General features: G+C 43.4%; 1 protein-coding gene across 1 annotated transcript in view; it reads left to right on the top strand.

The window, feature by feature from the left end:
• LOC142775665 (uncharacterized) overlaps positions 1-10,675 on the top strand; it is a 73,309-nt gene extending 62,634 nt beyond the window's left edge. The window contains exons 23-28 of the mRNA XM_075877300.1: positions 1,361-1,490; positions 3,781-3,920; positions 5,566-5,716; positions 6,552-7,393; positions 9,138-9,291; positions 10,436-10,675. Of these exons, the coding sequence (XP_075733415.1) occupies positions 1,361-1,490; positions 3,781-3,920; positions 5,566-5,716; positions 6,552-7,393; positions 9,138-9,291; positions 10,436-10,658 (1,640 nt within the window). The 3' untranslated portion in view covers positions 10,659-10,675. The remainder of the gene's footprint in view (positions 1-1,360; positions 1,491-3,780; positions 3,921-5,565; positions 5,717-6,551; positions 7,394-9,137; positions 9,292-10,435) is intronic.
• Positions 10,676-13,000: the final 2,325 nt, after the last annotated feature.

Raw genomic sequence — 13,000 nt, 5'->3', positions numbered from 1 at the left:
GGAGCCCTCCACTACGGCGTCTCTCATAATCATATGGTGGTTTTGGGACGTCAAACCACACATATAAATTAATAAATCAGGTGCAGCCATCACGTGGTGAAGTTAGTGTAGCCATGACGTGGTTTAAACATGGCGTCATGGTTTCTTGGGAGAGAAACAGCCAGCAGGCTCAGGGGCGATGCTGTTTGAATAACGTGCAGATTAAGGGACCAACTTAAGGTTACCCTACGTGGTCCTCACAATGCGGTTTGAAAAGAAAGATTAGAACGATGAACTCGACAAGGAGGTTGCTTTTCACCGCGGAGCTGTTCAAGGCTACCGTGAAAACATCGGTGTCCGCAGAAAACCGCAGGTAGGTATGCGCCCCAGGAATTGGGCAAGACCCCACTGCCTGGTACAGCAGGTGCGAGCGTTGCAGGAAAACTATGCTCGGCGAAAATGAGCAGGCGATACAAGTGAAAGAGAGTGAGAAACAAAGAGATAGGAAGAAAGAAAAAAGTAGTGAGATAAAAAAAGAGCAAGAAAGAAAGGAACAGAATGAGGACAAATTGAGACAACTAAAGGAGATAAAGGCAAAACGATTACACAGAAAACGAAAGCGAAAGAAATGAACTCGAAAAATAAAAAGACGAACCAAGCAATACAGTAAAAGAAATTAATAAAGAGAAACAAAAATAGAAATAAGCTGACACAGAGAGAGAAAGTGGTAGAAAAAAAGACATACAGAAAAAGCTAGAAAGAAACAGACACAAAAAATAAAGAAAAAAACAGCAACACAGGAAAAATAAGTAAATATATAAAAAGATGAAAGAAATAGACAGAAAAATAAAGGAAAGGATGTAGAAAGAAAACAAAAGAAAAGCAGGAAGGCTACCAAGCTTCTCTATTCTTTCACCACAAGCGCAAAGCCACAATTTTTAAATTTTTTTTGCATGTCAGAGTACATTTGTTTTACGTTGAACAGCTTCCCGTAATCCAGTGTGTTTTGTTTTCTTTAGCACTGCGAGCACAGTAAAGAGTTAATCAGTTTTCACCAGTCTAATTGCCACAGAAATGAGCTTGCACGTTACATGGTGAAACGAAAAGTAACTCAGCCATTAAGAAATACGGCAATACTCATGTTTACATTAAATCTAGAGCAAAAAATGTTTTATATTTAGCAATTTGCCAGCGGAATAGCAATGGACACCCGCTTGCTTTTCTGCTGAAGCTTTTAGACACATTTGTGTCCCAAAGGTTCAGCGCCTCGTTCACCATGAGTTGTGCTGAATTAATATATTAAATACTTTTTTGAACAGGTTTTATTGTTCATTGTCTTATGCCATAGTGTAGTGTCAATTTCATGCTTATTTTTTTGCAGGTCCATTAAATTTTGAAGAGTGTAATCAAGCGTTAGCGCTGAAGAAAATCATGATGTGCTGTGTTACATACTTCTCTCTTTCTGACGAACACGCCAAGTCAGTATGGGCTGGAGCAGCGGATACTTGTAGGTAAGTAAAGATGCATCGGTACGGCATGGCTTTGATATGAAATATTCATTCGTGGAACTAAACGTTAAATTTACAGCTAAACGGCAATATAACGATGTCGGTAAAATCGGCAATTTATTTTGTTACATCGTATCATCCTCAAATTGAAATTCGATCTTTTAAACAAAATATGGTCGTCAAATGACTCTGCTTTTGTATAATAAGTGATGGAAGAATACCAGACTAATACGGCAGAACAAAAATTTTTGAAATCGGAAAATTAAAAAAAATAATACCCTAAGTTCTGGCGACCGCAATCCGATGCTTACCGGTGAACTCGCTCTTCACAGCGGCTGAACGTCACGTGAGAACCGCCAAGAAATGCAGCTCAGACGCACCGTCTCAATAAGACATAAGCGACGCTATCGAGCTTGTACTGCCATGTACTGCGGGGTGTTGTGCAAAACCCCGTATGTAGCCAAGAGCGGTGCGACGCCGATGCTACCTTCGCCTAACCCAGTCACTTACTTTCCACTCAATTTTAAGAGCTGCGCTCACACAAAAGCCAGCTAACAACCCGAATTAAGATTTCTCCGTTTATGGTGGCGACTTTTTCTGTGTCGCGACATAGGTCACGTGGATGTCACGGATTTTATGCATTGGTTTAACGATTTTTTAAAAAAAAAGTCTTCTGTATCAGTGAACTCCCACATAACTGAAATTCGCTCAATTTCATTTTTCACACCGATACCGGCTGCCTCGGTGACATTCGTTTCCTATGACCGCCGAGACGAGCTTGTCGCTTGTAGTGGTACTGCCCCCATGCTTAATTATTTCTTTTCCTTGATACGCAGCGTTAACGGAAACGCCGTATGTGGCAATACGTCACTATACCAACTACTCAATGGTCAGGCTTCCCGCTTTACACAAATAGGCATTCCCTCTCTGCCATGCCCTTTCATGTTGCTGTGAAGCGCACTACTTCGTTTGGGTGGCTGCTCTTTATCGAACCACACGCGATTGAAAAAATGCGTTAGCAAAAACCACGTACATTTCGACCATGTCTGCACTAACCCCAGCATAACTTCCAATTTGTCGCATCGGTCTTAAGTCACTAATTGACGCGTTTCATTATACTGAGGTAAAATACATAAATATGAAGCTGCGGAAAGTGAAGTACTATGTTATATCGGGAATTTAGTTTTATTGAAGTTCAGTATATTGATGTTTAGCTCAAGACGTTTCAATTTTTTCCAATACGTATAGCACAAATTATCTTGGTGGTCGTATACAAACATCGCTTCCTCCATGCACTTTTAAAGGATAAACAAAACAAAGCAGAAATGCTTTTAGTTAAACCGTTTGTTTAGTTTCATGGCTAGAAAATGGTGCCAGAGAACGAGACAAGAGTACTTAAGGGGAAGCACTGACATCCAATATGGACGTTGGATCACACGGTCACAACGTATGCTGAGAGCTGTTAAAAACAATCACTGCCACATCATGCGTTGCTGCGAAAGGCAATGAAAATGAAGGAAGAGCGACACCACGGCAGCTTAGGGACTGATAAACGATGATGCTCCTAAGCTCGAAAACGTTAGTTCGAGTCCCGGTGATGCGGTAAGGCGGGGTACAGCTAACCAGAAAGGTCTTTCGTTGATTAGCAAGAACAACCTAAAGGAAACTATAGCCTTAAGGCTGGCTTTCTGGTGCTTTCTTGGAAGCTACAGGAGCTACTTGACGCCATTTCTAACAGTACATGTTTAACGTCGAGTTCTTCTGCATATAGGACCTAGGACGTGATGAAAAGCCCTCGTTCAACACGGTGGTATGCTAGGCTGGTTGGGGCAACATATTATAGATTGTATGCGCGGAAAACAGCAGAAATGTTCGCTCGTACAGCTTTCTTAGCTATATGACGAGACATTGTGCACATAGGGGTTCACAGTGAACTTAGCTTTATGCTATGGATTCGAAACTCATGCAGGATGACTTATACTCAATTAGTTTTTGCTGTTTACGCGCAATAAGCTTTCATACAGACGTCCCTGAATGAGTGAAAAGTGCCGCTGGATTCGTTTTCCTCAAGGCCCCACGTATAGCACCCATAACACTTTTTTTCTTGCCGGTTTTTCTTCAGTGTATACGTTGTTGTAGCACAATAAGTGTCGGCATTCATAGCCAGTGTTCTGTCGTTGTTCTATTGATATACCGAGTACTACTATATAGAAATAAAAGCAAGCGCAGCTTACTGATCGAGCTTCGTCACACAGTGGCTGACTTTCTGAATGTCTTCCTCTCTTGCCCTCAGCTATGCGCATGATATGCAGAGGTGTATTGCCATTGCTGAACACAAGACGAAGTGTGTGAACCACAAGATATTTGCCCATGCTCGAGAATTCGTGAGGCACGCAACGAGTGACAAGCGACATGTGTGTCAACTCAACGTCTGTAAGTGAATTCATGTATTATATAATCAACAAACGACGCTGCCACGCTTATCTACGTGGCACGCCGGCCATTTTCGTTTTGCCTTCTCAGACATATGGCAGTGAATTGAATTATTCTTGAAAGATAGCTCACAGCAACGAGATCCACTTCGCACAGTGACCCCGTTTAACCTTGTTTACTCAGCTGCCTAAAAGAGGGAACAGCGCTGTGTCGTGTCGAGTGTTTCGACCCAGTAGTAAGAACATGCAATCAAAGAAAAAGAGAGCAGACCTCAGTGCCTGTGTACCATAGAACAAATAACGCAGTTTAGTTACGACTTCTCATTGTTGCTTATATTTAGTGGTGCAATTAGCCTGACAGCGTTTTCTATGCACGAGCGTGCAATGGCGTCGGACATACGTCGCAAGCTCGTCAGCACTGAAAGAGGTGACTGTGAATTTAGTGAGGTGAACAAAATAAACGCCACTGCAATTAGTGTTTACTTATGGTTCATTCGCGCACGATTAGTTTCCGCAATATGTTCTTCATCCATCCCTGTTTTTTTTCCTCCTCCGGAGGGAAACATGGTGGAAGAGGGGGAGGGTCAGGAAGGCGCTCTGTGATGCTGGTGTCAGTGAGGTTGTGATATCCCTTATTTTTAAAGCCACGAAGCCATGGGACCAAACAAATAGCAAAAGCTGAGCACTGTATTTCCATCTGTACATGTTTACGTAATAGACGGCCCTGCAAAAAAATGCCTGTGAGAATCGCACAACCATTGCGCCAGGATGGTCCTTCGTAAGAACGATTTGAACTGACTGGTCCAATTATCAAAACACAGTGGTTCGAATTGCTATAGTGTGGAATTATAGTTCGACCACATTAAGATTTCGCATTTATGCAGTCAGCAAGGTAATAAGGGGCAGAAAAAAGCTTGGTTATTCTTCGAGCATGTTAAAGCATGTAATACGTCTTGATAGTCATTTATTATTATTATTATTATTATTATTATTATTAATATTATTATTATTATTATTATTATTATTATTATTATTATTATTATTATTATTATTATTATTATTATTATTATTCTAGTGCTAGTATTATTCTGTGCTATAAGTAGCTATTTTCTGCGCTATATTTCTTTGTATAGTTCAATCTTGTGTTTTTTGCTTTTTTTTCTATTTTAAACATTGTATCCAGTTTGATGTCCTTTGTCGCTGTGTAACCGCTTGCGCAAGTATGTAGGTATGTCACACAATTGGTCCCTCTACTAGCCAGTTAGGCTATGGGACCAAACAAGTGTTTGCGAAGTTTTTTGTTACATGGATGTGAAAAAAAAGTACACCTGACAAATAAGTTCACAAAATCGCTGGAAACAATAATTTAATTCGAATGACGAACGATAAGGCATTAGTCCTGCGCTTGCAATGCTCTATCCATCGAGCTAAAAGAACGGCTCTCTTGCCCCTCAAATGGCTAGTGTATTTGTGCATGTGTTCTAACTTCTAGATATGTGCCTCGTAGTGTTAGCGCCATTGTCAGGCATAGCGACAGATTCAAGCTGCATGCGTCACATAGAACGTCAACTTAAGCAGCAGCCAACCTCGTAACGTCAACAGCTATGCTCATTTGTGTTGTGGCATATGTTCTCTTTATTTTTCAGCCTCCATGAGCATCCAAGCTCTGGCACCTCACATGAAGACCAAGTGTCGGCACACGGCCGTAATGAAACGAGCCCTCACCTGTGCTCTCCAGTTCCAGAATACTCTCGACGGCTACACCAAGAACAAGCCACCCATGACACTTGCTTGCGGGTACGTATATTACAGAGATATTACACGCTCTGCTGAATATATCATGGTGATTAATGGGAGTTAGCGACACAACCGCCATACGAGTAATGAAGGGCTGTCAGTGGCACAGTGGATCGCTGGTTCTGAGCGTAACATGGCTGCCAAGTGGCCTTAAAGGTCTCTGCTAAAACACTTATATTGATCTGACTTCTTCAAAAATGTGATCAGAAAATTAGTACATATTGTTTTATCGGCATTTATTGCTTAAACGCATATTCCATGTAGCATAAACAAGAGTGTACCTTTTGGGGAGTTGCAGTACGCTCTTGCGTAAAAAGCACCACATTAAATAAAAGGAGAAAAAAAAAGAAAATAAACAAGTGCCGGCCAAAATTTTCTCTTGTTGATTCAGGCAGCTATGCGTTTTCTTTTTCGCAATATTTTAGTAGTAGCGGAACGTTTACCGCTACATTTAGGGAGCTCAGCACTTGTTTATTCTCTTTTTGATTTATCCTTGCGTCTATGTGAACTGTTACCGGATGGTAAGCACGATGTGCCTCTCACATCGTTCAGGCTGCAGCGGTCGAATGTCCACGTCAGTTGACTGTAAAATCGATCAACTGCGATATCGGCGTACTTGAAAGCTCAGTTTACCACAGTAATCAAAGACCAGCATGTATCGCAAATTGAGAATATACTTGCTACTTGCCGAATCGTACCTATAGTGGCCACTAGCCGGTAATCAAGATGAAATCGTCACTTAGCGGGGATCTGATGCAGTTAGACAGCAGTTTAGTTTTATGAGGCTTGTGCGCATAAATTCGTCGATATTAACAATACTGTCGCCCATTTTCAGTTACGTCACCCGGCTCCAAGAATGTCTGAGGTCCTCACTTGAAGGCACCGAATGCATCGGAGAGTCAAGCGTTAACGCCCAACTACGGGGCTACAAGCGAGTGCTGCAGGATGCATACAGCCTGAACTGCGAAGTAGCCCGCAGTAATGCTCCAAACAAAGCAGAGCAAATGCGTAGCCGAGGCGAGGCTAGGATATCGAGGAACAAGGTGGCCTCCTCAAGAATGGGTAAGAGTTTGAAGCAAAACGTGCTGAGACGCTACCTGAGTCAGTACGCGCACATGTCAGAACAAATCGCGCCCCGAGGAAGCTACGACGAGGACGAAGATTACGAGCTCATTTCCAAACGGCAGAAGCCAGTGTTCATGAGCCCGGCAGGCAAGTTGATGGAAGAACCAGACGGCTTCCGCGACGATGACAACTACGACTTGTTGCGATCAGAGGGGTACCAGTATCATGACTTGAACAGGAAGAACCAGCGGGAGCTAGAAGACTATGAAGATTTCGCAGACCTCGAGCCAGATGTCAGGCCACGTGTGGGCCACCGGCACCACCGTCGGCAAAAGAAAGGGCGCTCCAGGAATGGCAGGACCAAGAATCTGGTGGGCGACCCACTCGTTGCGAGCAAGGTGAGGCACGCTAAACGTGACAAGCGGCGAAAGCTTGCGTACGAGGATGAATACTTCTTCGACAACGAGCCTGACGAGGATTCTGTGATCTCTGGCCTGCCCGACAACATGGCCATGTTCCAACACATCAAACACAGGCCTGAAATGAACGTGGAACATCTGACCAGCAGAAACACAAGTGCGAACTCCTTCGTGGTGACCAACATGGCTGGCCGTAAGTATTGCACTTAAAGCTTTTTTTTCTTTTTTGCACCATGGGGTGGGAAACATAATGCACGCCTAGAAATAGCACATAACGATGATGTCAAAGTAGTTGCGAGGTTCAGCCTGTTATTAGTCACATGGACGTTATGTGTAGATTTTGCGAACGAGCTTTTGTCAGTGTAAGTCCAGCCGCTTAGACGGTTTTGTAATTGCGCTATCTCAACTACACGCACAGACGATGCATCGATTATTGATGCTTGTGATGAGGCAACATTTGCGCTTTCGAGCAGCGCCCTCAGCTGTTTCACTGACAGTCGAGAGGGACGTAGTGACTAGATTTACCATAACAAAAACTATCTGCGCTAGCGTCAGAATGTCCTGAAACCGACGGCGAGTGTGGCTCCCGCATTCGGAATAGGTGCACTCTTGCGCCCGCACGTGCAATGCCGTTTGATCAGCTACCGTTACGTGTGGCATCACTGAAAGTTGTTGTCGGGACAACTGCTTGGAAAGTAACCCATCCTTCAGGTGACGCGCGATTTCTCTGCGCGAGAAGTGCAGTATTGGAGAATGCTTCTCGTAGGGAAAGAAGGAAGTAAGGGGGTGACAGTATCGATTATATCGAACACCCGATTAGAAACAGTAGGCATCAACATCGGAAATAGGCTTCAACATCGGTAATAAGCTAACTGCTATGGACTGCCCAAGCGAACCGTATAGCAACTTCGAAGCACTGCGTTCACATGTCCGCCTTTGCGTACTTGCAAAAAGAAACAGATGTCCGTTGACTGATTCTGAATACGGTTCTCCAGCATCCCCGATTCCCGCCCGGTGCTCTATCAGGTCATGGACATGATTCTTGAAGAAAAGGAATAAAGCTTGCGACTTTCTGCCGTAAGATCCAATACTTTAACACTACTGGGGCCGCATCGCTTACTGACATATATTTTACATATACAGGTGTGCACGAGCGTGCCTGTACCAAGAATAAAAAAAACACTCTTTTATGAAAAGAAAGTCATGCTTGCTGTATATTGGTAGTCATGTGTACCTGCATTCTGTATTTCTATTAGTTCTATTACTATGTGTAAATAGAATAACTTCAATTAGCCAACTTAACTTTTTTTCGGCCGCCCCAAATGACGTATTTCGGTTGAAAACAGCCTGCGAAGCACACGGGTGCATATGTCTCCGTTCATCATCACACTGTTCAGAGCTTCGCACTGTTCGATAAACGTGGCTTGAAAACTTGCCGCGTCCATCAAAGCTGCCAGACATGGCTATGTCAAATCAGCGATGTATATCTGGGCAGCTGAAAGATGCATCCCTAACACGCTGGCAACAATTGCACCCTAATTCCAAAAAAAAAAACTATCTTTGAAACACCGTACATGAACTCGTTTATGCAAAGTGCTGCTGACGCACAACAACATGGCGCAGCCATCAAGTTTGTAGCGGGAGCAAATAATTGGCGCTATATCAATGCACATTTTCACGCAGGTCCCAATACAGTGAGCTTGGCACATCTATGACTCTGGCATATAATGGCTGCCAGCTGCATTACGTAAAATAGTCTATACAACATGGCCCATAATCACATTGTGGTTTCAATGCGTAATATCCAAGGCTCCGAAAAAGAACCGAGACCAAAAAGCAACTAAAGCTAACGGCTTCGTGATTTCTGGCGAATCATAATTGTTTTCGTGGTTGCGATGTCATGATTTTGGATTATCTTTTATCGTTTCCTTTCGCAGAAAAAGAGTCCACGTGCAACAGCGGGGATTTGCAGAATGAGGTGAACAAATGCAACGTCACACTAACGAAACTGGTAGCCCTGTGGCCACAGTCGTTGGCAAAGCAATCTGACCTGGCCATAAGTAAAGAAACGTACGAGGCCACAATCTGCAGGTAAGCGGTGTGTTTTGTGGTTACAAAATGGGCTGGAGTTCCTTAATGCACAAATATTGCCGTAAGGGGTTACGATGTACAATGACTTCTGAGGAAAATGTACAATAAAAATAAAGCAAAACTATGAAAGCACAGTGCAGCAGCCCATATACTATAACATGCAACCACCCGAATCAAAATTTTTACAACGCTACTGTCTCGGGAATCACAGAGCACGCATTACGAACATATAATTCATAGAATTACATACAAAGGCAAAAGCGCCGACCACAACAGAATAAAATGTAATCAGGTTTTGGCACCCAGCATGGAAGCCTTGTTAATTCACAACCTCGTTCTGGCTGCCGAAACGTCATTACATTTTTATTCTGTTGTGGTCCGCGCTTTTGCCTTTTTATTCGATGATTCTTTCCGACCAAACGGACATCCGACGCAGACGCAATTGCAATGTTCAAACAAATGAATTATATCTTAGCATTCTTGTCGCCTTGCCATTTCCACCTCATGCTCTCTTTTTGCATGCATGTGACAGTAAGCACGCAATATACCTTGAATTCCTTAAACGGCACCGTTTTACTCTTTCGCACTGTCAGGCATTTTACCTACTGCTGCTTTTGTTGTGCGGAGACGTCGAGAGTAATCCGGGCCCAACTTAAGCAATCCTGAAGGTACTACAAAATGGCGAGGAGGAGATTAAAATTATACTGAAAGAAATTAAAAACAGCCAAACCACTAACAATCAAGTCATCATCAACCTTACTGAGCGAACGAGTAAGCTCAAATAAAAAAATAAGTAAGCGAGAAGAAAGACCAAAGCGGTTGTACTACAGGCCGCTAGGAATCGAATCCCTAGAAGCTAAGGTTGATGACCACGGAAACAGACCTCAACGTCGCAATTTGGTTTTCTGTGGAATAAAGGATAACGAGCCACAGCAAATTATCAATCATGCGAAACACGCATTTAGCAATTACGTTAGAATAGCCTAGGGGTCAACAGAATTTGAATTGATATAGCTCGTAGATTGCGATAGAATACAATAAACAAAAATAAACAAAATATCTACGGCAAGTTATGTAGCGTCGTGTGCTTAGACTCTCCCTGGCGACGTCGCCTCAATTAAATTCCCGATGGTGTTCTTTCCAGTGACATGAGAAGCTACAACGCCTGCCTGACGTTTGCCATGCAAGCGACCGGGTGTAGCGAACACATCCCCACGCTGAGGGCAATCCTCAAAGAGCAGCAGTACCGCTTCGGTCTGGGCTTCTGCACGTCTGGCAACAAGCGCAGCCGCCCTGTAGTTCTACTGCAGTTCGCAATGCCCACATTGTTCACCTGGCTCTACATAAGCCGGCACCTGCACTTGTGAATAAAGCTGTCGCCTTACCGTCGTGTATTTAATGAGATTCCACCGGCATTATCCTGACACAGGAGTGATGCCGCACCTGTCTACAAGAATTGCATGCAACAAATGCATTATGGTCACGGGTGTGAGGGTTCGAATATGTTCGAGTATGAATGTAATTCGATAAACCAGAAATGTGACCATTGTTGTAAAATAGGGAGTACGAATACCTTTCTGTACTCTTTACTGCATTTCTTCACTGCAGCCTAATGAAATGCTTTACTGCATTTCATTCGGCTGCAGCACTATAAATATATAATGCACTCATGTTGACAAGGTAACCACGCTGTACGAAAGTTCTAGCAAATTTGATAGTGCGAAAGCCTTTGTCCCTCTGAATTGGTTGCGTTACTGCCTCCGTGTCGAAGCTGACGCGCAGAAGAAAGACGAGAGGCAAGCGTTCCAGCCCCACCCCAAAAGGACCCTGGTTTATTGAAGACAACCAAGCCTAATTCATTATAGTCCTGAGGAACTAGCCGGGAAGGGCTCGCTAGGGACCTCGGCTCGCCGCAGGTTGCTACCATGTCGGAATCGGGAAGCCACGCCTCTGCGCTTTTTCACGGGTCCTCTGGACGGTCGTTGACTGGATATTTAGTGCAGTACTTGCGACGGCGCTTTCCCAGTCCTGGTCGCTGGTGTGCGCTGTGGTGGTTGCAGAGAGCGCGCCTGATAATGATAATGCTAATGACGATGATTATGATGATGATTATCATGCCTCAAATATGGTCATCTCACTCGGGGGGGGGGGGGGGGATCGGCCAATACCTGGAATCTTTCTTGCTCAATGGTCATGGTTTCTCACACCCCACATAATGTTTGTTTAAGAGAAACTATAGGCAGTATAAATGTGGTCATTACAAATGTGATTAAAACTAATGGCTTGAATCGTAATATTACGATAGAATATAATATCCCTCTACCCTCAAACAAAAGAAAAAAGGCAATGTCTAGTCTCTCGGGTTTTGAAATATCAGATTAAAAGTTTACCTCGTTCATGCAGAAAAAAATTTAATAACCACAGATGATTCTGTGACCAATGAAAATGCAGGCGTAAGAAGTGCCTCTGAGTTGCTTGGGTACTCCTTCTCAGTGAGGCTGCCCGATTTTAGCCCAGTTTCCCTTTCAGATTCCCTTTCAGTGTGTAAAGCACTGACAGCTTCTGAAAATTCTTGAACTCCAAGGACATTCCGAGCATTAGTACCACCGCTGATTAAACACCTAAAGTTACTGTGGGTCCCAGATCACTGCGGATTAAAACTGAATGAGCTGGCCGATTCCTTAGCATGAGCAGAGCTTGATGACTAAATAATATCCGTACTTCCAGAAGTAGAATGCATAACCGCGATCAAATATAGGAAATCAGCAATTTGTGCAGATATGATAGAAACAATAGCTACATAGAATATTACAACATCAAGTTTCCACGGCGATCTCAGTGGAATCTGCCCAGAAAACTCGAAGTTATGATTACTAGATTTCGACGCTGTGCCTGCCTATAAATTTATATTTACTCAAAGTCGGTCAGGCGGTATCCCCCCTCTGCGCATTGTGCGAAGAAGTAGAAACCGTTGTACATTATTTTTTATCATGCCGCCGATACTCTTCACTTAAATAGGTTGACGGGGGAAACTGTCCTAAGCTTAGGTGCCTCAGTTTTGAGGCATTTGCCACAGGGACACATTCAATGCGGTTCGCGATTTTATTCAAGCTACCAAACGTACCCCACTTTAAATCTCCACTCTCATAAATACTGTCGTGTAACATTGATAAATGTTTTAATACATACAGTCTGATTGTTGGGTGAAGTAAACGTATGATCAGCTCAAAATTGCAGAATTTTTCATTTTATTTTTTCTTCCTTTTTTATGTCTTTCTGGTTTTTCTTAGTCTACCTATTTAATGTTTCTTTTATTATTTTAACATAAGTTCATTCATAAGCATTGTTGTAGTGCTCCTACAAAAATGAGGCTACGCTTTCTTGGCCAATCACCCGAGTGGGTATGTGCCATAATATAGAGGAATGAAATGAAATCAAATCAAAGCGACAGCGCCGAGCCGAAGAGCGCGAATGGTACGACGAGAGAATATACCAGGAAACGGCAATGGCAACGGCGTCTTCCAGAAGATGCCGAAGCGATGAAATGCCTTACGCGAACGAAGACGTGCCCGTAGATCTGTATACGAGAGGTTCGAACGCTTGGTTTTCGCCCGAGTTTCTGCCTCGGGAGCTTGGACATCCGTGTCACACCTGCAGTGTCTGTGGTTTAAATCTAACATCTCTGCGCTGAGAGTCAGCGTGGACACAA

This window comes from Rhipicephalus microplus, chromosome X (genome assembly GCF_043290135.1).
Source record: "Rhipicephalus microplus isolate Deutch F79 chromosome X, USDA_Rmic, whole genome shotgun sequence".
Classification (NCBI taxonomy): Eukaryota; Metazoa; Arthropoda; class Arachnida; order Ixodida; family Ixodidae; genus Rhipicephalus; species Rhipicephalus microplus.
Note: the sequence above shows the minus strand (reverse complement) of the source record. Positions and strands in the feature narration are given on the sequence as shown.